This window comes from Meleagris gallopavo, chromosome 17 (genome assembly GCF_905368555.1).
Source record: "Meleagris gallopavo chromosome 17, MGAL_WU_HG_1.1, whole genome shotgun sequence".
NCBI classification, from domain to species: Eukaryota; Metazoa; Chordata; class Aves; order Galliformes; family Phasianidae; genus Meleagris; species Meleagris gallopavo.
In genome coordinates this window covers 6010995-6037741 of record NC_139420.1, presented here as the reverse complement: position 1 = coordinate 6037741, position 26747 = coordinate 6010995, and the positions used below count along the sequence as shown (strand labels likewise).

The following is a 26747-nucleotide window of genomic DNA, read 5'->3' as shown; positions in this document are numbered from 1 at the left end:
GGGGCCGCCCCGGCGCCGCAGGGGATGCCGGGAGCGGCCGGGAGCGGCGCGCTGTTATTGTCCCGTAGCACGCAAGTGAGGCGCGGCGGGCAGCCAATGGGAGGCGCCGGCCCGCCCGCCGCGCACGCGCGCTGCCCCGGGGCGGGGCCGACCTCTCCTCACCGCTCGCTGGCTGCCGAGCGTCAGGCCCTCAGCTCTGCACGCGAGGGGGGGAAGATGGCGGCCGCGGCCGGCAGGGAGTGCGGGCGGCGCGGCGAGGAGCGGCGGCTCTGACCGGGGTCTCCTCAGCTCTACGGAGAGAGCCCGGAGGGCCTCCGCGGGGCGGCTCGGGAGTAGGCGGAGTCCCCCCTCCCCCCTGCGCGGGGGTGGCGGTGGAGGGCGGCGGTGCCGGCCGCGAGGAGCCGGCGCTCGGGGTGTGAGGGCGGGAGCCGGCCGAGAGGGGCGAGGTTGGGCGGGGGGGAGGGCGAGGGGCCGGGCCGAGGAGGAGCTGCCGGGCCGAGGTGTGCAGGGACCGAGCCGTTCGAGGGCTGCGAGGCGGGCTCCGCGCTGCAGAGGTTGGCCGGGCGCTGCTGCTTCGCGGGGCTCGGCCGGAGGTCCGGAGCTGTTGAGGCGCTGAGGCCCGGAGGCGGCGGGGCGGCCGGCCGGCGGGCAGCAGGAAGGCTGGCTCGCTGCAGGAGGCGGCTGCGCCGGTGGCTCCCCGCGTTCCTGGCCTTGAGCTGCTGGGCGCCCCACGCCATGTTCTCGGTGCTGTCCTATGGCAGGCTGGTGGCCCGGGCGGTGCTGGGCGGCCTCTCGCAGACCGACAGCCGTGACTACAGCTTGGTGACGGCCAGCTGCGGCTTCGGTAAAGATTTCCGCAAGGGGATCCTCAAGAAAGGCATGTGCTACGGGGATGACGCCTGCTTCGTGGCCCGGCACCGCACGGCGGATGTGCTCGGTAAGTGACGGCGGTGCGGTGACCTCGGTGACAAAGGGACGGACCCCCGGCTCTGTGCCTTTATCGAGGCTGCGGCGGGGCTGCCGTCCCTCCGGGCACAGTGCTGGGATGGGGTGGTGCCGAGGCCGGCGGCCAGGCCCTGCGCTTCACATGGAGCTGCCCCTAAGGCCTGGTGGCTGTGGGAGCGGGGAAATACCTTTTTGGGTGTTTTCCTCCCTTTGTGCCTCTAAAACCTGGCGGAGCACCTGGTGGCTGCGATACGTTTCCGTATAAAAGATCGCCGGATTGGACGCTTCCTTATTTTAGTGCACGCTTTGTCCTTGTCAAGTGAAAGGCAAAGTGACATTGAGGCTGGTTTCAAATGTCAAACTTCAGTTTCGGCGGGTGCTGTGTCCTGATTGCTTGCTCCGCTTTGCTCTCGTCTGCAAAATGGATCTTCTCAGCTCAGATTTTAAAAGTAATGGGAAAACGTAGGCAGTCAATAGAATCTTTGGTTTATGAGAAGTGTTGCTTTGGACAGTGCTTGACCTTTCTCCCATGTAGTCAAGGTTGAATTTGGCTGACACTTTACAAAAGTTGCTTTGCAGCAATGGAAGTAAATTTACCGCAACTTTAACATTAAAATTAAAAAAAAAGCTTTTTGTTTTTCTCCCTGTCATTTTAAATTAAAGATGCTGAGAACTTGCTGTAGTGTCTTATGATGTGACAGTGCCTGGAATTCAGTGCTGTCACTGTAGCTTGCTTGCTGGTTAATATAGCTGAAACATTTTTTCAGGAAGCTGTAACAGGGTGCTAGGCAACAGTATTGCTGGTTATTCTAAAAGGGAGCCTGTGCTGTGATGGTGATGCTACAGCTTTCAAGGAGATGTGAAAAACCTGTCCGTGTATTTAGACATTCTGCATCTTTTCTCTTGCGCCTGTTCCAAGGAAACTTTTTCCATTTAGATCAGCTGTTGGACAACCACACTCCAACATGTGACTACGGCTGGCTGCCTTTAGGTTCTTACTAGGCCAGCACTGATAAATAAGTAATCTGTATTTGCCCTGTAGAGAAATGCAGAATATGCTTCTTGTATAAGTGGATTCTTTACATGGTGTAGATTTGGACTTATCTGATGATGTTTAGGGTTTTTTGGCCATATTTGGTTATTACCATATGAGGATTTCCAGCTTGTCTTGCCTTCCAGCTGGAATCAGCAGAGAGTTGCATTTCTGAGTTTGTCTTTGCATTAATTTTCATGGCAACTTGATAACAAACAGTTGTAACTCCACTTAAGGATCAAACAGCAGACAGCTTCAAACAAGGATGTCTTAAGTCCTTAACAGGAAGAAGAGACTTCAAATAGGAAAGCTGTTTTGTTTGTTTTTTTTTCCCCTGTAAAGCTTTTTTCATGTTCTTTATTGCTCTTTCTAATATTAATATGTACCAGTAAAGCAAAACTGCTGCAAACATTCTGCAAACATTAACTGAGATAGATTGCATTGGAAGGTATCCTCTATGCTTTTTCTTCATTAGTAGTTCTTAAGCTCCAGGGCACAGTAGTTTTCTCCTCATTTCTGCTATTATTCATCTCTTTGCTCTCCCTTTCTCACCAGCTGTTCAACACTGCTGCAAAAGAAGTTTCAGCACCAGTGTTTTCCTGCCCTCAATTCTTCTTGCTCTCATCGCAAATCTGAGGCTGTTTATCTTTCTTTTTCTTTTTTAACAAGCCTCATAATTTTTGTACTAACTTAATACCTGCCTGACTTTACACCTCAGAAATCTGCCTGGGCTGAACTGTGGCTTTAAAAGCTTCATTTATCAGTATTAGCTTAATGAAGAGGCTCAGGTGGTTTCAGTGAAAGTGAGTGCTGTACACAGTTAGTTCTAGAGAACAGTAAGTTTCAAGTTAGCCTGCCCTCGTTGTCATCACTAACGAAGCTATAGCAGATAGGAATTTAAAACTCTTCCGTGCCAGTCTTTTCCAGAATCTCTGTATGGAAAGCATGCTTGTGTGGGATGGATACGGGCGTGGTGTAACAGTGAAGGAGCTACTCCCAGCCACTTGGCATGAGTGCTTGGGGTTTCATTTTCTTAGGTCAAACAAAAGTTGGCTAGGGCTAATGAGGCAGAGTGTTTACAGCAGATACAACAATGCCAAGCACTTCTTTTGTGTTATGTAGTCTAGAAGTTGACAGTGTGTCTGTTAGGCTGTCCTTCAGCCTTTCCCTGTAAGAAAATGAGACCGCTTATGAAGATGTGCGTTATTTCCAACCCTCCCGCAGTCATTGAAGGCTTGGTGGGGTCTCTTACTGGTGTACTTGAAGCTTTGGTTCTTTAGCTCTTATTTTGACTTCTGGCTGGTATATACCTGGCATATACCTCTTACATTTGCATGTTTTCTTCCCGTTGTGAGCAGAAGGAGGAGCAAGAATCTCAAATCCATGACAATGTCCTTTGGGATCACAATGAGGAAAGGAAATAACTTTACTACTAATATTCATTTCTGGAGCTTAATGTTTCAGGCCTGTGTGTGCCTTCTGCTGCTGCTTGTACCATTTTGTATGTTTGCTGTTAGTGCCACTGATGTCCAGACCCTCAGAAAATTACAGAGATGATGAGAAATGAGAAATTCTGGAAGGTGTCTTCTTGAGCAGGTAGACATGTATGTTCATGTCTTAAACTTCTTGTAACTTTTAAGATAAGTGTTTTTCCAAGCTGGAAAACCAAACTTTAGCAACTAATACCTTTGTTCTCTTCTAGTTAGTATATGGGTAAAAAACAAAAGCACTACCCTTAACAAAGCAAATGAGCTTCACCAGTCTGTAGGTGCTGAGATGTTTCAAGCTGGTGGTTTCTTTCTCTGTTGTTTGGATCTACCTCTTCATGCTTATTCCTGCCTTATCAGGCTCCTGTTCTCTTTGCAGTTTTTAAATGGATTTTCCGAACTGTTGTGTGACTCATGATTGAAACATTGCAGCAAGCAGAGTGCATCCCATGACAGCATCACTTCTACACTGTCTGCTGGGTACAAGTTTGGGTGTAGCCAGTGTGACTTGACTAGCCTTCCAAACTATTGCTGTAGTAGCAGAAGGGTAGGAAACAAGTGGTTGGCAACAGGGCACTGTTTGTCCACTGCAAAGTTAAAGTTTGGCAGCTGTTCTATCTGCTGCAAATCTTGGTGGTTTTCTTTGGAGCTGTAGGGCAGCTACTCTGCAGTGAGAGGAGTGGTGCTGTGAGTGAGAATGAAGTTTGTCATCTGCCTGCATAGGAGGTATGTAACTCCCCCGAGAGCGGTGAGGCCCTCAGAAGATTGTTGGTTTTGCTGTCATCAGGAAAAGTGAACTGCAAAATATAGAAGGATTCGTAGGTGAAATGTCAGAGATGTTCTGGCAGCTCCAGAGGAGGAATTCTTGCTCAGATGCCTGAAGGTCGTGTAAGACTATGTTAAGTTGTTTATTTGGTGTCGTACCTATTAAAGAGATTTAATGCTAAAACTTACCAGTGCTAAAGGAAGCGAGTGGTCTGCTTAGCTCAATGTACAGTTTCTCTTGGGAGAAATGGAGGCATTCTAAAGGGAATAATCAGTGTCTTGAAAAATGTCACAGACTGTTTTTGTACAGTAGTCCAAATGAGGTTTTTTAATATGAGAACAAGTATTTCCATTTGTAGAGGAACTACGGGTTATTGAGAAACATGTCCATTAGAATCACATTCACTGACATATTTGTCTGTACAGCTAATCCAAATGTCAGCAGAGCTGCTAAGTAGCACTGGATGTAATCTCTTTGAAATGTAGTGGCTTTCTTTCTGAGGATGAAGCTAAAATCTGATGATTCCTTCCTTACCACAGTTTCTGGAAGAAAACTGTGCCGAGCGAAAGCAGGTTTCTGTCAGGAGGTACAGAAGGAAATAAGCAAAGCACACAGTGTGCGAGGTGAGGCACTCTGCATACCTATGTTGCAGGAAGTGTTATTGCCCTCCTACAGCTTTCAAAATCCACTGAGCAGTTGGGTAGGAGAGATACCTGGAAAAAAACTTGTTTCCTGAGCAGTGGTGTATTGCTGGGGGGGGAATAATATAAGGAACTGCTTCTTTTTCCTGGAAGTAGGTGCACAATTCAGTGTTTTCAGATCCTTGTTTCTCCTTCAGCCTCTTACTTTTTGTTCCTCCTTGTCATTGAGTCATTTATTCTTCTAGAACCTTTGAAATTAATGCAAGCTGAGGACTGGTATAAGGTTTAAAACGCACAGTGTGAATAAGTAACCTTTCTTTTGTAACTAGTTACCAGTTGAGCCCCATCTGCCTCTGGGGAAGGTATCTAACCAGGGTTATTGTACACAATGTGTTCCAAAGGGAGCCTGAAGGAGGGGGTGCTGGGGAATGGGTGCCACTTGGCTGTAGCATCCCCTGCCTGCTGCCAGTCACACTGCTGGAGGAGCTGCCTGACTGTGGAGCTTATCTTGTCACTGATAACACTAGGAATCTTATCAGTTTATCTCAATTCTGAGGTGGTGACGAATATTAGGTGCTGCATTTCACACTCATGTAGCACAACAAACTGTGCTTCGTTGCCATTTTAGTCTGTCCTCTGTGTCAGATGCAAAATAAGCCCAGACTCATAAATATATCCTCTCAATGTTCTTTTATTAGTGAATCATAGCTAATTTGGGTAACGTTCTCCAGAATCTTAAAGTTCAGTTTGATGAGTGGAACATCTTACGAAGTTTGTAGTGTTTGCATGCAAAATTAGTTCCTGCAGGCACGCCCGTGTTTGCCTCGTGCCTCCCTCTGCCCATTCTTCTTAGCTGTGTCATTCTCACAAAGTTTTCTCCAACTTTGTTCACGTTTATATCTTTTTCAGCAGGAAATTAAAAAAAAAAAAAAGTATATTCCTTTCCTATTAAACCATTGAGTTTATATATTGAGAATTTGAAGATACTGGCTTTCATTTCAAAACCATACAGAAAGCAGGACACGATGGCTGAAGACAGCAGGAACTAGGATTACACTAATGTAAGGCAAAAGCAAGGAAAGTGGGTATCTGCTGTGTGCTGTAGGGTCCTTGGGTGCTCTCTGCCTGTGTGCTGCGCTGCTCTCGATGGAGCGGGGCCTGCTGACTGCGTGCCTGAGCAGGAGGAAGTGTTTGGCTGCTCGGGCAGCGTGTCTTGGGAGCTAACAAGGTCACCTAGCATAGATTAAATAGACTGTTTTAGAAGTGTTTTTTAAAGGACAAAAACCCACAACTCTGTAGAAATCCCACGTTGTCTGCGTTGGGCGAGGCAATGACAGCAGTGAGTGCTGAGCCATGCGGAGGCGCTGGGGGTTGAAGCATTGAAGCACACCGCAGGGCACGCTTGTGAGTGTGCTGCTCCGGTCTGCTGCTGTGCCAGAGATGGAGAAGGAATGCCTGGCTGTGTGTTGGACCTCCTGCAGGTCAGGGCACCTTGTGGGCAGGGGAGGCACTGGCAGCGTCCTTGTGGCTGTTCGTAGCTTACAGAAAGCAGGCAGGAATACAAAGCAGAGCAAGGTGTGCTGCCACGGTTGTGGATTCAGATTTCTTGCCTGGAGTAAGAAGTGAGCACAGAAAATCAGGTGGCATGCTCTTATTTTACTTCAGAGTCGGTTTCGATAACTAACCTGATTGGTGCTTTCTGTGGTGGCTTGCTTTCTTGCACCGTATGCTAATGCTGTGCTGTTTCTATTGAAGTATTTCCAAAGAAGGCTAACATGAAAATAGTTTGCTGAGCATTCAGGGGTGCTCCATAACTTCTCACAAGCTTGTTTTGTAACAGCCTTAGGAACCAGGAGCAGTATCTGGACAGTATCTGTCAAACACTGCCCTTTTCGTTGTGTCAACCTTTTCACTGAAGCAATGCTTGCTATGATCAGCTGGCAAAATTACGGCTGGACTGCACTCATCTTAAAGGGAAAAAAAGCTGCTCTTCGGGTCGCTCAGTGCAAAGCACTATCATCCAGACTGGTGCGCAGCTTCTATTTCAAGTTCCAGATCAGAGCAGAAACCCTTTTCTTGCTCATCTCTTACTCTAGCCTGGTTTGAGTGGCAGCAGAAAGAGAGGGTTTAACCCCTGAAGCTGTGGGACCTGCAAAGGGAGGATTGATTTTTCTCCTGTAGAGAGAAGGAAAGGCATTATGGGGAGTGCCAGGGCTGCTTCCATGTGAGCTCTGTGCCAGAGCCTGCTCTGAAGAGGGGAAGGCAGGGATCTGCATCATTCTTCTGAGAAAGCAAGCGGACAAAGCAGGTGTCTAAAAGGTTGTGCACTATTTTTGGGAGAAATCTGATTAATGTTGATGGGCTGTTCAGAATCTGGATGTAACCTCTTGTCAGATTAGAGTTCGTGCCAAGGTCGGCTCTAAACCTTCCGTCTCAGTTTCAGATGGTGACTGAAGTGAAGGGCATTTGTAGATGAGGCAAACTTAGTTTTTACCACCTCAGTCAAATTTTCCTGCCTTTGCTAGCAGTGCTCTTCTTTCTGGAGTCACCCTTCTTTGGAGCCATCAGAGCTCTCAAATAAAGTTGAAACGGAGCACAACTGCTGTTTTAAGGTGATGGTGTGGATGTGGGCCTGGTTAGGGGGTTAAAATGCTGAGGATCTTCTTTGACGTATCTGCTGTGTTACTCTGACCCAGCTCAGGAGCTTCATCTGCTACACTATTTGTCTAGGAGATGCCAGAACTGATTTTCTTCTGTGTATGAGACAGCAAAAGCATTTTTCTAGCTCTTATTTCCACTGACAATAGCATCATGTAGCTGTCAACATCAGCATAGTGATTGGTTCAACTGTTTGTCTCTCTGACCACCCCACTTTCACATATGCACCTTCAATACTTGCCTGGAGTTGCTCAAATCTTGGGAAGCTTTGGCAGAATTCATCTCATTTTCTGTTTCAAGTAACAACAGAAATAACTGAAATAACAGTTTCCATTCTCATTCTTAGCTGAAGTAAGCAACAGACTGTCCTTGCAGACACAGTTCCCAGCTCTATGTAGGCTTGCTTTGGTTTGGGGGTTAGGTTGTTTTGTGTGGTCTTATTTCTTTTTTGAACACTTCTTTACAGCTGAAGATTCGTTTCTACAAGAATTGCCATGCTGTGTTTCCTGCAGCTATTGAACATAATATGCGTTTTGGATAACGTTTCTGTTCATGTAACTCTTGCTTTCTGTTTGTTTTTTCTTCTAGGAGTAGCAGATGGTGTCGGTGGCTGGAGAGACTATGGGGTTGACCCTTCTCAGTTCTCAGGGACTTTAATGCGAACATGTGAACGTTTAGTAAAAGAAGGACGGTTTGTACCAAGTAATCCTGTTGGGATTCTCACTGCAGGTTATTGTGAGCTGCTGCAGAACAAAGTACCTTTGCTTGGTAAGAGACAAAAACGGAATTGGATCTGTGTCCTATGTTATTTACACACATACTTAAGTACATGCAAATATTTATAGGTATCTAAATATATGGATATAAAAATAAGTAAATATTGATGGTAAGCAGCCTTTGTGTGTGAAGGGTGATTCTTTACCAGTGCTTGCAGGGAGTTGGAATCATGAGACTTGCAGTAGAATATGCTGCAGCATGCACTTGCTATGCATAAACAGTTTTCTGTTGATTGTGGCTTTTTGCTGAAGCTGTGCAAGTAGAGACTTTTTGATCATACTTGGATGCATCTGCTTGCTCCTTGACTTGCTGCTCCTGTTGCCTTTTATGTCCAGTGAACTTTAAACCTAGCAGGCTGATTAAAGTGACTTATATCATGCAACCACTGATAGCCTGTAGATTTTACAGTTCTTTGGAAAGGAATCGTAAGAAATGTTTTTGAATGCAAACAGATGCTTAGCATATTCTTTGTCAAACTTGATTTTAGATAGTGCAATCTAGCTGCTTTGGGAGTGGTGAACAGATAGAATGGCAAAATTTGACCTCTACTGACAACCTTGCAAACAGAACGTGTTTCTGAAGGGCGTGTGACCTCTTAGGCAGCAGGAAAGTGTTACCCTGTGTGATATGCGTGCTTCTCACCTGACCTTAAACTTCTATGCCAGGAGAGTGCTGTGTAAGCTATATTTAGCTTGTCTGCTGAGCTTAGCACAGATGTTCTTGCATTATATGCCTAAAGAATAGGTTCAAACCTCAGAAGCGACTTGGTCACCAAAATAGCAATAGTTGTTAATTACAGTGGGATTTTGCACACATAAGAGCACTTATTTGTGCAAGGCAGGTGTAGCTGTAAGTGATCCACAGAGTGGGCTGCTGGTGAAAGCTCCCACAACTCCTTTGTAGACAGAGGCAGCCCTGCTTGGCTTGACCTTTCGGATCCTGAAAAGTGGCATTGCTGAGTCACAAGATCTGCATTCTGTGGTGGCCTCCTAGTTACACTGTGCTAATACAGCTAAAATTTGAGACTTGTGCTCCTAGTGCTTCTGCCTGAACTAAACCAGAGTGGGAGCTACCACAGCAATGGGCATTTAGAATTCATTTCAAATCAAGGGAGGGAGAAGACTTCATTAGGAAACTTTCATTAGGCTTGAACTTTTCCTTCCTGCTGCGCTTTAACTTTCGATACTTAGTTAATCAGAATTGAGTCTAGGAAATTATTTTTAAATGAAACTGAAGTGGGAGGAAATTGTGACGTTTACTTAAATGCTGTTCCTGTATTGCAGAACAGTGCTGGATGCTGCTGTATATAAAACATGAATCTTCCCAAAGATACTGCTCTGACTCTCCCTTCACTCAGAGTGGAGGAGGTCCCATATATTCACTAGAGAACAAATGAAGCACAGGGTTTTCCAGGCAGCTCCCTGGACTAGAAAGTGAAACATCTGTAACACGTGATGCCTCGGGCCAGCTGGCCTCCTGTGTAGGCCGTACAGTCATACACTTAGCTCATCTGTGGTCTGTCCTGCACATAGGTCTGCTTGGAAACCTCTGCTGCAAAGATCTGTAGCATTTTGCCTTATTTAATGTGTATTAATTCTATTTTTGCATGCATGAGTGCTTCTATTTATCCTGACTCGTAAGCTTTGATAAATACTTCAGCCACGGGGCAATGACTAAAGGCAGTGAAGGAATAAATGCTTTCTGTAAGGTGAGCTTGTCACCATATTCTGCTTGCTTTCAGGAAGCAGTACAGCTTGCATAGTAGTTTTGGACAGAACAAGTCATCGTTTACATACAGCCAACTTGGGAGATTCTGGATTTTTGGTAGTCAGAGGAGGAGAAGTAGTACATCGATCTGATGAACAGCAGCATTACTTCAACACTCCGTTCCAACTGTCAATAGCTCCACCAGAAGCAGAAGGAGTCGTCTTAAGTGACAGGTAAGATGGGAAAGGATCTTACGTTTTGAATCCGTACAGTGATCAGCTCCCAAAAGGTTACAGTTTTGCTGCTTCAGTGCTCCTTGTATAATGCAGCGTAGCACACGGGATTTAAATGTGCCCAGTGGCTTTACCAGCCTCCATGTCCTTAAGGTGCTGCAAACACTTCTCACTGTGTACTTGATAAACTTTGTAAGCTGTTGCACAGTCAGAAGTCATTGGGTTCACGATTTCTCATCCAACATAGCACGTTCTTACCATCTGTAATGTGTGCTGGGCATGTTCTGATCCATGGGAGAGCACTGCTTGATGGAGGTGCTATAATGAAGACTGCAGCTGGTGGCTGTGCCCATCACCCTGCATGAGTGGCTCGTCTTATCAGCAGCGTCCATTCCCAGCCCCTGTCTGTGCTCCCCTGAGACTGCTTTGGAGTACGCTAATTTAGATATTTTGGCAGTCAGTTAGCAGTGCTTGAAGAATAGAGGGGGGACATGTGACTGTACCTTGTGGTTCCAAGTGGCTGTGTTTCCAGCAGCATATTGTATTTGACCAAAACGAGCAAAACTCCGTTTGGCGGAACACCAAGCTGGGAAATGAGAGTATTAGGAAAGGACAATCTGTTCACAGAAATGAGTTGTTTCAAAGGCAGACTTGTGTCTTCCCCTGAGAATGTCAGGCTGATAAATCCTGTGGCTGTGTGAAGCCTCACCAGTAAACTAAAACTGGACGGGGGGAACAACAATCTGTGAAATACACAAATTAGAGTACAGCTCTCATATCCAGTATGGTCATTAAGCTGATACCTCTCTTCTAAATACAAATGACAAAGGCATCTTCAAGGAGGGATGGCAGTAAACACAGAATGCAATAAGCACCTTAGAGTTGAATACAAAGCTGTAAATCTCAAGGCTGATGCTGTAAGGATTGTAGTTTTTGATGTGGAAATTGCTTTTTTTTGTTTGTTTGCTTTGCTTTTGAAACGTTGCTTGAGAGCTGTTAGTCAGTAGTTTCATCCTTGCACATGTTTTATTACTTTGTGAGGCTGCAGAGAGGAAGCTTGTGTAGAGCTCTGAAATTGGAGCCCTAAAATAGTCTAGCCTCTTTATTAGACTAAAAGCAAATGATTGTTTGAAATTCCAGAACTATTAAAATCTCTTTTTTTCTGAAATTCTGTGTCTTTTATAAAAAGACCCCCCCAAAATAGCATAAGAGTAGTTAATATCGTCCAGTGGAAGTTAGGGAATCAAAGCAATCTGAGTCATCACACAGTAAGGAAAGTGCAAGATAAATGAGCTCCCACACTTGGGTTCTGAATCATGATTAAAGCTTTCTAGCTAGTTCTGTGCTGTTCTTGACATTAATTGGTACTCACACTTGTTGTCTGGATGGTTTTTCCACTTAAATGTTTTACATTTGATCTGTATATGGGGATAGGCAGGCAGTCCCAACTCTGACCTTCCTGAAGGTGCACACCACTTGGGTGGTGGGATTGGATTGAGGATGATGGCCCTACTGCTTTCTTGCGGAGCCAAACAGCACGGCGTGCCGTCACTTCTCTCTTCTAAAGAGCTCTGAAGAATCTTTAGAAATGAAGATTTTTGTTGTTATGCTAGATCTGAGAAGCAGATCCTAGAGCAATACTCATGGCCTGAATAGGTGTTTTCTGCTCTTGATATTGCATGATGTTATCAGATGTAAATAGTCCAACCAGCTGTGGTCTCCTGGTAGTGATTTCCAGACATGCTTCCTGTTCCACTGCCATAGAAAATGATTCAGAATCCTTAAGTGCTTTGGCCATTCCCATTATGAATTGTCCTTTCAAGTGCAGCTTGCAGTTACATATTTGAGATGGGTGAGAAGGAAGCCCTGAACTGCCATTCTACTTAATGGTTTCCATGGAGATACACTTGTGAAGCAGATTAGTTTGCAGAATTGTTCATCTGGGAATTGTAAATGCAAATCCTTTGTGTAATAGCTGGAACATCACCTGTTTGCAATCACAGCTCTTTTGTTGTAGCTTTCTTGACAAGCTTTCCCAGTGCAAAAGCTCCAGTTAGTGATTATTTCTTTTATTTCTAGCAAAACACGTAACAGTGGTGAATTACAAAAGCTGTCAGTGTGCTAGTTTGACGTTGCTTGGTGCCTTCGTGAAAGCTGGAGTCCATTTCTTTGACATGTGTCATTTTCACAGCCCTGATGCTGCTGATAGTACTTCTTTTGATGTCCAACTTGGAGACATTATTTTGACTGCAACAGACGGATTGTTTGACAACATGCCTGACTACATGATTCTGCAGGAGTTAAAAAAGCTGAAGGTAAGCATGAGAGATTCGGAACGTGTGTGAGGGTCTTTTGCCACCCTCACAGTTACTGCCATTGCTTTTATGGCTTTTGTATTACATATAAAAGGCCCACAACAAAATGCTGTCTTTTAAATTTGCCAGTTAATACCATGTTTGAGCAGGGACGCTTGCCCCGAAGTGTTCTCTCTCGGATCTGCAGCCAGGCTGAATCTCGGAGCAGCAGCTTTGGCACAGATCTGCTGAGCAGCAGCCAGCAGTGTGTCGGTGGCTGCTGTAACACAAGGGGACGGCGGGGGGACTGGGGAGAGCTGGTAGTTCAGTAGCAGGCTCTGCTCTTAGCTAACTGTATTTTATTTGCATTTGCAGTTGAAGATGAAATATGTGGAAGTACAGCTTTCTTTTAGGGGTTATTTGGGGCAAGGGAAGCTCAGTACTTAAAAATAATGTATAGTTTTCTGAAGGCTTATAAAACAGTAGTTCTAAAAGTCTGGACTGTCTGAATTTTGGGCTGTGTGTGTGGAAAATCTGATTTAAAAAAAAAAAAAAAACCACCTCTCAGCAAGTTCTCCAGGTTGGTGACCACAAACACTCCTTTTAAACAGTAAACATACATTAAACTATTTTAGTTTGCGTGAGAGTGTTTAGCTTAAGGCTATTTACAGAAAGGAAAGTATGCTTTAGAGGTATCAAGATGTATAACTTCCCTGAGGGAAGCATTTTGATGTTATGAGATGCAGAGGAGGCAAACGTGTAGAATTACAGTGTGGTTTTAAAAATATTGTGCCTGCTCTTATCCTGCAGGTATGTAATTGAAAGGTGGTGCCAGACAGCATGGGTCCTTGCAGGCTAAAGGTCAGAGGCCTCTGTCTGCACACGAGGTAGACTCCTGTGCTTCCCCTCTGCAGTCCCCCCCATCATTTCCTCTCATGTTGGTGCTATGATCAGAGCTGAAATAGCAAAGTGTGCAGCTGTGCTGTGAAAGGGAATGTGGAATCGTGCTACAGCACGAGCTGTCAGAGAGGCTTTAACCTGGTTAGCAAAGGTAATGATGGTGCTGAAGATGTCAGCATGCTGTCGTGGGCTGGAAGGCTCTGGTGTGCTAGCTGCTAACCTGAGTCACCGATTGATTGTGCCGCAGCATACTTCTGTTTGTGGTACATCCATCTTTTTGGTGCACAGACAAGAGGTCAGCAGAGGTAGGTGCTGGAGATTTACTTCTCGGGAAAAAGTTGAGCTCCATCTATTGGTATAGTTGGGAAAGGCACTTGAGGAAATTCAGTGGAAAGTTCATCGTGGAGAAGCCTGCTGAGTCCGCAAACTGCAGGGAAGACTTTCTGAAATGACGTCTAAAAATAGTTACCAATAATTGAGGTGATTGTCATGTTGTGTTGTCTGCGGTAAGAAAAATACTGAAGGAAAGCAACAGGGATAGTGAATAAGAAAAGAGCACGTGTTATCCATAGAAATTCCACTCATTAAAACTTTTCTCATCTTACTTTGAAGGCGCTCCTTCTCTCCGAGGTGCGTTTTTGTTGGTTTGGGCAAGAGGCTCAGACTTAAGGCTTTCCGTTCAAGGTGTAAAACGTAATTACCTCAACTGAGTCTCTTTTGTGAGAGTAAAAAAACAGTTCTTTCAATGCCAACTGTTAGTTATCAGATTTGTTAATTAACAAATAGCGATGGAGGCTTCCTTACAAGAATACTTTTTTCCTCATTAATTTAGAACTCCAACTATGAGAGCATACAGCAGACTGCAAGAAGCATTGCTGAGCAAGCTCATGAGCTGGCGTATGATCCCACTTACATGTCACCCTTTGCACAGTTTGCATGTGACAATGGCTTGAACGTGAGAGGTAAGATTTTCTTTTCCTCCCACTCGCTATCTTTAAGAAATCTTCAGCAAAATAAAGTTCTGCCTAAAAATCCAATAGGAATAGTGAGAATTAAGAAATGTGCTTGGCAACAGAGCACCAGTGGAGTGCTGTCAGTTTGGCAAGGACCCCAGATCCTGACGCAAGTCATCCCAGGCCTCAGCTAATCAGCAGCCTCCTGGGGGGAAGCAGCTGGAGTGCATGGAGCTCTGTGCACTGACTTTTATTTTTTTCTTTAATACGGATGCTCCTGCCACAAGAACCCAGCCTGACATAAGTTGTCCAGGCTCCCAGGAGAACTGTGCTTGACCCGTTCCTAGGATTTGTGTATGGCTGTGGATTTTTGTTGTTTAGTTGTGGGTGTTGATTTTCTGTTCAGGTCTTCCAGTCTTGATGCATTTTAGTTGGGATTCTGCCAACTGTTTGGATTTCTTTCTGACCTTTGTACCATTAACCCCCCAGCCCTGATCTCTGTTGGTTCTATTTCCTATGCTCTAGAAAAGTACTAATGCCTGGCAGAGTTCAGACTCCTGTCAAACAATTTTTTTTAATTAATAATTAGAGATCCTCATTATCCCTGTATCAAGAGGGCAGGATTTCCTGCAGCACCTTAAACACCTCTCATAAAGGTTGATAGTAATGAAACTGCAGATCTCCAAAGTCCTGAGTCCTCCTGTGACCTTCTATGTAACAAAATACCCCTGAGAGCTATTTCTGTGCAACTGCAGTGCATTGCTGTAGCCTACTGAGTCTTAAAAAGTGATCGCTAAAAATGTTAGTAGCTTTTGGCAGCATCTCACTATTGCTCAAGAGGAGAGAGCTTTTTTGATCTTTTAAATGCTCCCCTCAGCTGTATTTTGGAAAGGAAGTAGAGGAAGCATTCTCTGCTTCAGATTTTTAATATTTAAACTAGCTCACAAGGAGCTTTCCATGGGGCAGCACCACAGGTTATAAGAAGACAACCAAGCATGGTTTGACATCATGCTTTTATTCTTATGTTGCAGGGGGGAAACCAGATGACATCACCGTCCTTCTTTCTATCGTAGCTGAGTACACAGACTGACGTGCCTGCAGTGTCAGCTGCCGATGTTTTCATTATCCCCGAGCTCCCAGCTTCACACGTGTGGTTTCCTGCTGGCAGGATGGCTTTCTTCCTTTGCAGCTGATCTCTGCAGCCAGTTTGCGAGTTGCCTGTCTTGAGACACAACTGAAGTCCTTGTTAAGAACCACTTTCGTAGTGCACTGGTCTCTGTCTGCCAGCAAGAAGTGAAGAAGCAGCTCAAGGCTTGAAGCATGTCTTTCAGAGCTTAGCAATTGCCCATAAAAGGGGGAGGATCAATCCCACGTTGTTATTGCATTTGAAATGTGACTTACTTTCAGATGAGTAGAATTGGTTTATCACCTTTCAGACTAGATTCAATAGCTAAAACCTCTACAAGAGGGCATATTATTCTATCTACTAGAAACATTCACTGTTCGTTAAAGGGTATGTTACAGAACACAGTTTCATAAGCGTAGTCTTGTTACAGTGATAGCTGAGGTTTCGTGTTTCTAAGCTCCGGTTTTCAGGAGGTTTATAACTGCTGTAAACATTCTGCTCTTGCCATACATGGTGTCAGCCTTAGGAGCCTTTTCTAGTTCAAAATTTCAAAAACATACTTTAGGTCAAGTTATATGGATGCAAATGTGTTTTGTGATTTCAGGTGCTTAACCGTGATCTTAAAAAGTTCTGCAGATCATTCGTCCATAATGGGGCTGGTATCTGGATGTTTTGGCTGTGGATAACTATCTTTTTTTAAACAAAAACTATAACTCTAAAAAACCACCAGAGATGGTCGAAGCTGAGGTCATTCAAAGCATTTTAACCCATCTGACCAGCAGAGGTGATACGGCGTAAATGCTGCAGCAGGAGGCTGCACTGAGAACAGATCAGCCTCAGCTCCGAGCATCGTTACTTTTGGTACATAAATCTGTTGTTAAGGAAACATCATTTGTATGAATGTTGCCACTCTCGTGTAGAACAGCACGTGCTGCACCAATTGAAGGCCAGACGATCCTTGTTTTTTCTGGCTCCCACACGCACCTCTTTGCTTATGCTGTGGCAGCAGCAGTAAGTACAGAAATGGAAACCATCAATGAATAATGAGCAAAACGTAACATTTCAGAAACTGAAGTTTAGGGTTTTCAGAACGAACCTTAATGATGTTTACAGTTATCTAACAGCCACTTTGCAATATTACATTTCCTTTGGAATCACAGCAGCTCACAGTTGTTCCCCCCGTTCCAGCAAGCTTTCCTTTCTATTTTGAGGTTCATACAAATAGCTGATAGCTGTAAAGATATATATATTTTTGGTCAGTTTTTCATTAACTTTTTTGCCGGTAGAAGAGTATGTAGAAATAAATTAAAGCCATGTTTTTATATATAAAAAGTCGGGTAATGTCGATGTCTAGGTGAGTGCAGTTAAACTCGGTCAGTAAGCAGTCTTACCTGCTCTCAGGAGGAGATCTTTACTACCTGGTTTATTGCATTAAAACTGTTTAAGTTTGAGGTTACCTCAACTTGTTTAAAGAATTTTTGTGGACTTGTACTGTATATTTGCGTAACTATGTCAAGCTTTTATTTAAGATCATTTAACATGTACCATGTACATGTCATTTTACTCTATTTCAATGCATCGTGCTTGTAACAGGCATTTCATTTATAATAAGTGATTAATTTGGAAGCTCTTCAGTAATTTATCTGCTATTCCTAAATTGGCGTAATGTTACGTATCTATTTTAAATCACCTTGTAATTACTTGTCAAAATGCCTTAACTACCCTAACTTGACCAAAAGCTTATTTTGGTGAGGGTATGGGGAGGATTATGTTAATGAAGAAAAATCAATTAGTTTTGCGATACATGGAGCAGTGAGTGGTGGATAACTTTGCACAAATTGTCAGTCTTTGTTTTTTAAAACTGAACAAGCTGTATTCTAGCTGTCTCGTTAGAAGGAATGTATTCATGCTGCAGTATAGGGCTTTGTTTCTCGTATTTGGGAGGGGCGTTTCCCTCTCAAATCTGGGTATCTTCACATTTTATTCTTCAGTATTGACTGTCGTGTTTCTTCACTAGAGCTGATTTGATCAATTACTCTTTCCCCTGAACTTACCTTAAAATGATGCCCATGTAGACCCGGACTGTTTTGCACTCTGACTCCTCGCTCTCACTACACTCATTTCCAGTCTTCGTTTTTTTTTTTTTTTCCCCCCCCTCCACTTTTTAGAATTAAAAATTGAGAAATGTATGTGGATCAGACAGATGAGCATAGCAGAGGTGTGTGAGGTGTTGCATGCTCTGTGCTCTGCCTCTGCTGGTCCAGGGCCTGGAATCCTCCATCGGAGAGATTCGGCCGCCTCCCCGGAAGCGAACTGTGCTGCCTGCTGGGTTTGAGCCTCTGCCTTGCTGTTTGTGTTGAAGCAGTTCGTAGCTGAGTGGTGTCTATAAAGCCATCTGCTTCACATCACATCCTGATTTTTTTTTTTTTTTAATAAAGAACAAAATTGGATTTTAATTTACAATTCATGAGTTTATCCCTCACTGGACACACCAAAGACCAGTAAAGCTGATAGCTTTTCCATCTGTTTATAAAGCAATACTGTATTATAAAGAATTGATATTTTTATCACACGCTTGTTTTTGTTTTGTTTTGTTTTTAAGATATGCACTCTAAACATATCAAACCTAATTTCTTCCTATGAACTTAAGCTGTCTGCGCACAACAAATTTTTGGAAGAGGAAATGACAGGGCCCATACTATCAAAGTAACTTGAAATGATGCACGAAGCAGTAACGCTTCCAAGAAATTGGGTTCTTGTGTGTTCATGAGAGGAGCATACAGGAGAGGTGTTCCATAGCATGGGAACATGCAGGAACGGCTTCAGCTGCCACGGAATGTTCCTGTTAGCTGTCTGGAGCTGGCTGTTGTGGAGCAGGAATCTGAAGGGAAGGGGTGATCCCCGGACCCTGCGGTGCCGCGGCGTGTAACAGTGTGTGCAGGAGTTGGGATTTCTGCAGCTGTGTTACTCGGTGTATGGGTGAAAAAAGGGCTAAGATGTGAAATAGAGAAGTCTGTGGTTCCGTGCTACTTCGATGGCTATCTTTGGGAGACCTACAATGTACAGTTTCTCTCTACACTTTCTTTGTGTTCATAAAGAAGGTATGGCTGGGGAGAAAAAAAAAAAAAAACAAAAAAAAAACCAAGATTTTGGGACCAGACAGGACTGGGTAAGGGAGATGGGAGAGGTGAGGTAAAGCATTTTGGGAAGGAATCTCCATCTCTCAGCAATGGACATCCTTTCTCTGGGGAGAAACCAGACTGTGTGTGTAGAAGAGGACTGTATGAAGTAGTTTCTTCCAAAGGTAGCTGAAATAACGAAGCAAATCCGAGTCTGTATCTAATGAGGATGCTTTTTTTTGTTGTTGTTAAATGAGACTATCATCTATGCTTACCTAAGAGGCAATTATGTGAATTTCATGTCTGAGGTATAACTTATGCAGGAATAGTTCTGTAAATACATTTAAATGAATTGTAAAGATATTTAATAAATATAGTATTTATACTAAAATGTGTTTATTTTAATCAATGTTGTCTGCAGAAACTCTGTTAATGGTACAAAGCACAGGTCAGGTGCCTGCTGCACCACGCACCGTTGGTGGATGTGGATGTGGATGTGGATGTGTTCTTGCCGTTCTGTGCCCTGCTGCTGCTGTCTGTTGCTGACTCAGTGGAAGTGATGAGGGAAGGGAAAAGAACAATTCAAACCTGAAACAGCAGAACCCTTAAACTCAGGCTTCAAATTGGTTATTGCATCATTTTTATTTTTTAAATGCATTTTTATGCCAACTTTCTTGTAAGCTAAGCACTAGTTCTGTGAGTTTCTGCCATAATACCAACAACCATACGAGCAATAATTTGGCTATACTGGAGCGGGTGGTTTATTCCAGTGCTTGTAGCTGTACAAGAGCAGCTTTGTTTGCTGAAGCTCTCTGACAGTTGACTTCTCTTGTGAGACTGAAGAGCTGGACATACAAAGCAGCATATCAACAGAATATACAAAACTAAATGACCTAACTTTGTGTTAGGACAGCATCCTCCATTTTAGAATGATCAGAATACAGGTACAGTTAGTTTCCATTAAGTTCTAACTCGCCTACGAAGTTTAGGATACTTTCATAATAGAATTAAACTTTGTTCTAAAGCTAAAAACAGTTCTACACCATGCCAAATACACACTTAACTTTCAGGGCAGCCCACGATAGTCTTAGTTTCATTCATTCCACCTTACTGGAGAACTTGTGAGCTCTGTGTCTTGCCAAAATCCTCTTCTGTGTCACTAGCTGTTGCTAAACTGTGGAAGGCATGACTGATGGCCTCCTTCTCCTTAAAAGAAACTGCTCCAAAGAACAACGAATGAAACTGGAAAATGCAACAATCACAGGAGTAAGACACTGCACGTGAAACAGAATTTGAGGGCTAATTATTTCTGAAGATTGGGACTATGTGTAGTATTCAGCTTCTAAATGCCATCTAAGGTATAACACTGTTTTATCATAGAATGTAAATGTGACTGGGAAGGTCCTTACCTTGTGATAAGGAGACTCTGCTTCCAGCACTGCTTGGTCATCTGCTGTCGTTACAGCTGTTCCTCCTGTGCCTGCAGTATTTCTGTATGAGACTGGGGGAACACACTTAACCTGTTTTCCCAATGGACTTGCAGGTGCCCATGACACTGTGTTCTGTGCCTGTCCATTCCATCGTGGCTTTTTGGAAGCAACTGCTTCAGCACTGCCATCCTTATCAATGCATTTGTCCACACCTGTCTTTGAGCTGAATCAGAGGGAATAGGTCAGATTTGTAACATCCTTCTGCGTGCCTTTTTTAGGAGGTCTTTATGCTAATGAAGGCACTACAGCTTTAGCTTACTTCTCAACAACCCCTCTCACTGCAACAAAGCCCCATGGAGATAAAGCTGCAAGAGTATGGAGTGCTCTCCCTTGCACCAAAAGTTTCCATGCTGTTCGTGTTATCAAGAAATGGTGCCCAAACTCTTGGCTCCTGGCTCATTGTCTGCTGCAGAAGTGGTGCAGCAATGCAAGTAAGGAAGATGATCTGTGATCAAGAAGGGACCATCTGGATAAACCGTTCCTGTGTTGACAGGTAAGATGTGAGGTGACTTGGGATGCTCAAGCACACGGTGGCTGTCAGAGCTGTGGCACTGCCTATACGAGTAGCAGACATAGCTGCAAGCTCCAGTGTTACAAATGCGCTGATGGGGAAAGAGTGGTCTAGCTGTCATGCTTTGCATCTCAAAGTATTTCAATCTTTTTCTGAATCTATCCAATGCACAGTTTTCCTATGAATAAAGGCTCCAGGGTAAATACAATGCTTATGAATACCCTGCGCATCACATAGTAGGAAAATCTTAAACTCAGCTGTTTCATGCTGCTATGCCAGTCTGCCTCCCTCCCCCACCTCCGCAGCCTGCTGTTACCTTTCCTGCATCTGTGAGAAGCACGCAGGCTCCTGGGAAGCCATCTCACTTCTGATGTCAGACAGCGTAGCCAAAATAAAGCTGGCTTCCAGCACCGTGTCTTCAATGCTGAAAGCAACTGGTCTAAACGCAAACAGCCACATACAGGGGTCTATGTTAAATGCTTTATGCTCAATAAGAAACTACTTAACCCCATAGTGCAGACTAATTAGAAATATAACTTGTAGCCTGACACGAATATCTTACTGTTACAGTTAAATGCTTGAGTAACCTGCAGATAAAAATTGACAGTGTGGTTATATTTCAACAATTTCCACAGGCAGCTCCAGAACGTACTTCCCAGGCATGTCAAAATGGATTGAGACAGGAACACTGGTAGCTTCTGAAAATGCCAGCAGTCCCTGAAAAGAAAGGGTGAGAGGTTGAGTACTATTTTAAAAGTGGAAGAAGATTAATGTTAGAATGCAGCTGTTTACTGGCAAAAAAAAGTGAAGTCTACTTTAAAGGGAAAAATGCTACTGCTGCTAGATCACAGTTTCTGCTTTCTCTGTCTGGAGCTGTGCAGGTAGAATTACTGTGGCCACGATGCTTACTGCAGTAGTGTTAATGCTATCTCAGCACTGGGTAGATGGGGTTTTGTTATTTTAAGAGTTTCTTTGAAGATCCTTTCCAAAGCCAGTCCTCAGCCAGCTGGTGAGATAGCACTGCTGGCCTGGTGGAACACCAGAGGCTGGGATCATTCTTCTGTGTTATCCAGGTCAAAGTAATGGAAAACAACAAACTCTTAACATACCCTCAATTCTCTAAGGCAAAAAGTCACTTCAGAATCGACTCCAACTTGAAAGTAGTCAAATTCACCTGGACTCAGTTGTATTTCGGTAACCATTGTCTTTGTAAAGTCTGTTAGAAATAACAAGGCTGGAGTGAAACCTCAACAATATGATTATAATGATTTTTTAATATCGGCAGCATCTCAATAAATAATTGGCTAATAATAAGTGGCTAATAATAGCAGATGTCCAGCTTATTTACATTTATTTTTGTAGTTAGGTAAAACAAAAAATCCTGAAATTATTTACAGCACTCTCTGGATTTACGTGGCTTTTAACAGAGTTAATTTCATATTCCACAATGTGCTGTAAGCCCAGTACTGCTGTCAGCCTTGTAAATCTGCTCTCCTACAGGCACTACTGCTACTGTCAGCTTCTAGAAGATTTTGGGAAGACCAAAAGCACTGTGACTTTAGCAGATGGATCATAATCGCTGGCAACCTTCAGAGGACTACAAAAGAGGTCTGAGGTTATTTGTTCTGAACTGTAATTTTTTTCCTGGTATTATGTAAGTGACAATGGAAAATAAGCTCTTCAGCATCAGGTGTTGCTCACTGTCATTCAACTGCTCGTTAATTATTATCAGGTGCGTGAAAGGAAAATCAGAATGCCATAATGCATCACAGTCTCAGAGGCAGTCAGTGCTCTGTCAGCACTGCACTCCTGTTCAGCTCTCCTCCACAGCCTGACTCTGCACAGCACTACCAACGGGTCCCACCTTTCTGTTTCTCAGCCCCCAACACACCCACTGCACGTTCACATATACCCTTGTGAGGTTCTTAAAGCTGTAAAAACAAATGCTTGTAAGAGAGCTCCCAACTTCTATGAGGCAGAGCCACTGCCTGCAGCTGCAGCTGAAAACAAGTCTCAACAGCTGCCACCTCTTTGGAAATGACACCTGAACGTGGAACACAATCCATCACCAGATAACGCACTCAGAGGACGTGTTTTGTTTCAGTGTGTACAGAACATTTGCTGCAGGCAGTGCTTTGCATCGCATGCGATGCAACAAAAGCAAAATGCCTGTAATTCTTTCTTCCTCTTCTGCCATCGACACCAGGAAAGTACTCCTAAACCCCAAGTTCTCTGAGGTACATTAAAGCCAAAGAATGGCAGTATGACTGTTTTCTGTTTCCTTACCAGTGTCTTCCTCAGTGTAACTCTTGAAGCAAACCCTTGTTGGAGTGACTGATAAGGTGACTTCCTCTTGACTCGTTGGAAAGTGAATCATTGTATCAGCCAGCAGCCTATGAAGATGAATTTAGCACTAAAATGATGTTACATGAGACAAGTCATTGTCTAGCAATGGCAAAGGTGTGCATTCAAATCGTGGACTATGTTTTTCTCAGGCTTGCAGCAGGATTAATGGCACAACAATCCCTGATCAAATCCAGCTCCTGAAGCTGTTATGTGAAATATCCAACATCACAACAAGGGATTTAGCAGCAATTCACCATTTCTGAGTGTGGGCCCTACCCAGATTTTGGTCATGTTAATGACTGTTGGAGCAGCATTGTCCTCTGGATTCTTACTATTTTTTTCCCCAGAACAAAACATTTGAATGTTCATTACCTGGAGTGGGCTCTGAGGACATTTGGACACATGTGCTTTGCAAAAACAGCCTGTAATGGGTCACATTCTTGAAAAGTCAGATTATGTGTTTTTACAATACCTAGGTATAAAATATAGGAATGAAAATTAATGCTGGTCTAGAATTCTAACTTTTTTAGTATTAATTGCTCTTCCAAGACATCTCAACAAAGGAAATAAATGACTCACTCTAGCTGTGTAGCAATATCTCACCCAAAAATAGAAAACCAAATTCTGATGCCCTCTGCCTTCCTTCATCCTCTTTGTTATTTCCTCAAGTCTCTGACATTTTTAAGAATCCACAGCAAATGACTTAACAACAACAGATGCAGGAAGAAAACCTTCAACATTTAATTGTTACAGTAATATAAATGCTGGTGGAAAACAAAAGACAATTAACAAGTAGACATAATTACTGACCAGATGAAAGTCAGTCCAGGATGTTGTAGGTGTTCCGGAAACTTTGGGATGTTATGGGACAGGACCTCCCCTGCTACGTCAGTAGTAGACATGAGTTGGTGACGCCCATGAGGGACGGTAACGAAACAGGGGCGATATAAAAGGAAGTGTAAGATGCAATAAACTCGCCATTTTTCAGCATGCCACACTAAGTTTGGTTGTGCTGTTATTGGCCCCTGAGCTGGAATAGGCCAGGTCCGCTGAGAAGAGCCACACTCATCGGTATCCAATGCAACACCAGGAAATGCTGTTATAACTGCTTTTTAGCAAGGCAATGTCACAACATAAATTACGATGTGAAGAGGCTGAAATCATTTGGCATAATGTCCCATCAATAACACTCAGTTAATAATTACACTTTGTCCTGCTGCTAGAGACTGCTCCTGTTTGTGGAAATGCACTCTATGTATAACGTACCATTTCTGCAGAGGAGCTGAAAAGTAATGTGGTGATCTTTAGCATTTGTGTAAATGTTGCATTTCTCCACGTGCCTTTCCAGCACATTTACACATCTGAATATAGGAAGAACTGACTGAAAAAAAACACACAATCAGTGCAGAGGTTACTCTCGAAGACATTTTGCAGTGTTATTTCTCTCATGCAATTCATCCCAAGCTCCTGCTTTTATGACTGCTCTGTAAGCAGAGTGCAGGCTGCTGGTGTTGGTCTTCACTGCCTTTACCCACCCACAGCCCTGTTTGCAGAACAGCGTGTCACTGTTCTCCAGCTCATGCTGTTCTCAAAAGCTATAGGGGAAACCCTCAACAGACAGAAACACAGCATTCCTTCACCCCAAGATGAGGCTGATTCAGACTTTGGAATCTGCAAGGCACAGCTCAGGACTACACCTTTTAAACAATTAAACATTAACACTCCCTTCTGCAGAACTGCTCAGAAGTTTAGAGCAACCTGCATACCCATATGATCCTCCCCTACCACTTCATTTGGAAAGCAGGCTGACTTGCTGCTTTCAAAACTGCATGTAACAATGTGTTAAAATATACCTTAATGATCAATTTACACACAAGTGACAACTGTTTTTCCTTCTGACAGGGCTGAGGCGCAGCTGTGCAGCAGTAATGTTGAAAAAACATGGATGAGAAGAAGACATACGCATATGCTGACCGAGAAGAATTCACTGATCTCAAGGCAAGCTGAAAATAAATGCAAAGTAATTCATTAACTCAGAGCTGTTTCATATTGAGCCTTTAACAAAAAAGCCATCTCTGTACCTTCAGTGTGGTATCTTCAATGCCACACCTAAGCCACAAAACCTTTATGTGTGTACATCTCCAAACAAATCCAGATGCATCACTTCTATTGCCGTGTTCACACTTATCCCCTCTGTTATTACCAGTCAGAAGTCCCGGCTGTTATGCAGACATGGGAACCCAATGCAGCGATGTGTGAGGTAAGCCTTGAAGTGCAGATTACCCAGACCCTTAGAAATTGTATTTAAGGTATGTGAAAGACTGGAGCCTATTCTAAAACAATCCATGAGGTACACAAATAAGCAGACACTTCTAGCACCTAAACAACATCTCATTTACAAACAGTATTTCCACTTCTGATGCACCAGCCCCACAGCATGTTGAGCTCATTGCTTTTAATTAAGAAAGCTCTAGAGAAAAAACCAATTCTGAGGGAAGTGGTGTCTGATTAACAGGAGCCATTCTTCCTGCTGAGTCACACCAGGACAAAAACATGTCATTTAAAGGCAATTTCTGATGCAAAGCAACACATCAACCTTCTGATTCGTGACAATGGGAATAAAACCCTTGGTATTAATCCGGATGTCCTGGATGAGCTTCAGGTAACCAAATCCCCCAGAATATCAGGGGCAGAGGAATGACCCTTCTGTGATATCATCTGCATAATTACAATCACAGAAAGCATGGCATTTGTTGAAAGTGGAGGGAGGAAACAGAATGCAGCTCAGACTGAAGAATACCTGCAGGAAGAACCAACACCACAAACACTGTTTCCAACAAAGACTTTAAGCTGTCAGTAAATCCAATGTACTTACACCTCTGTCAATGGGGTCAAAGCAGAACTCATCGCTAACCCGTGCCATGGCGTGCACTGCTCTCCCAAACACTGCCAGGGAAAGAGAATGGCATGAGACACACTTTAGGTTCTATTGAATAACAAGTTACACCTCGTAACTTTCTTCAGAACAATTTAAGGGAAAAAGTTAAGACATTTCTCATGCTTTTCCAAGTGAAATGATGGTATGGGGGAAAGCGTTGCTCTTTTGTAGTGTCACTAACACCTCTGTGTTTCCATCCACTGAGGAGCACTGTGGATTTGGTGTGTCCCTTTGCAGCTGTACAGCCCAACGTCACCACAAACGATCTCACGCTGACAGCACAAACTGCTGCTTTGGTCAGAAATGTCACTTTGTAGACGGCCACAAGACAGAACAAGCAAAACATATAGATCCAGCCCTAAGAAGCCCACAGAGAACATGCTCTCAGATATTACAAGCTCAAGCTCTGGGAGGAACGTTCACAGCGTGGTGGCACGAGGGCAACGGCTCCTCTGCACCAAACCCCGCTGTGGCAGCCTCGCCCCATTTAGGGAAGGCTCTTCACTCTGTCCCGACGTGCCACTACCTCCCCTGAGGTAAATGGTACCTCTGAGGTGCGTCCCCCCAATGACACACTTCATGGCCGCCCGCCCCGCGCCCTCTCTCCTCACATAACAAAAACGGCGGGAAACCCTGCTCAGAAGCAAAGGGCCCGGATGTAATCGCCAGAGAAACACGTTTCGCGCTCTTTTGGCCTTGCGGTGGAGCCGTAGCGGAGGGGAAGTAGGTGCGGCCTGACTTCCGGTAGAAGCCGCCTGACTTCCGGGAGAGGCTGCTTGACTTCCGGTAGCGGCTTCATCGGGCGGTGCGCTGCCGAGCAGGA

The 26747-nt window shown here is 44.0% G+C and overlaps 2 protein-coding genes across 2 annotated transcripts; one reads left to right on the top strand and one right to left on the bottom strand.

Annotated features, from left to right (window-relative positions):
• Window positions 1-128: 128 nt before the first annotated feature.
• PPTC7 (protein phosphatase targeting COQ7) lies at window positions 129-19030 on the top strand. The gene is made up of 6 exons (XM_085238543.1): window positions 129-937; window positions 8119-8298; window positions 10049-10247; window positions 12439-12562; window positions 14274-14403; window positions 15426-19030. Exons 1-6 carry the CDS (start codon window positions 736-738, stop codon window positions 15482-15484), a joined length of 894 nt encoding a protein of 297 aa, XP_085094669.1. The 5' UTR covers window positions 129-735; the 3' UTR covers window positions 15485-19030.
• On the bottom strand, window positions 18629-26661 carry RAD9B (RAD9 checkpoint clamp component B). Its single transcript, XM_010720164.4, has 11 exons — window positions 26472-26661; window positions 25862-25932; window positions 24840-24989; window positions 24253-24367; window positions 23359-23458; window positions 22927-23033; window positions 21750-21856; window positions 21293-21357; window positions 20957-21079; window positions 20049-20292; window positions 18629-19881 (listed from the first exon to the last, which is right to left on the bottom strand). Exons 1-11 carry the CDS (start codon window positions 26503-26505, stop codon window positions 19747-19749), a joined length of 1251 nt encoding a protein of 416 aa, XP_010718466.3. The 5' UTR covers window positions 26506-26661; the 3' UTR covers window positions 18629-19746.
• Window positions 26662-26747: the final 86 nt, after the last annotated feature.

Bases quoted from the DNA above. Each gene is read 5' to 3' on its own strand.
- RAD9B (XM_010720164.4), bottom strand. From the start codon at position 26,505: ATGAAGTGTGTCATTGGGGGGACGCACCTCAGAG. The intron at 25,933-26,471 runs GTACCATTTACC...TTTCCCTGGCAG, and splicing joins TGGGGGGACGCACCTCAGAG to TGTTTGGGAGAGCAGTGCAC. The intron at 24,990-25,861 runs GTAAGTACATTG...ATTTATTTTCAG, and splicing joins TTGACCCCATTGACAGAGGT to CTTGCCTTGAGATCAGTGAA.
- PPTC7 (XM_085238543.1), top strand. From the start codon at position 736: ATGTTCTCGGTGCTGTCCTATGGCAGGCTGGTGGCCCGGGCGGTGCTG. The intron at 8,299-10,048 runs GTAAGAGACAAA...GCTTGCTTTCAG, and splicing joins GAACAAAGTACCTTTGCTTG to GAAGCAGTACAGCTTGCATA. The intron at 10,248-12,438 runs GTAAGATGGGAA...TCATTTTCACAG, and splicing joins GGAGTCGTCTTAAGTGACAG to CCCTGATGCTGCTGATAGTA.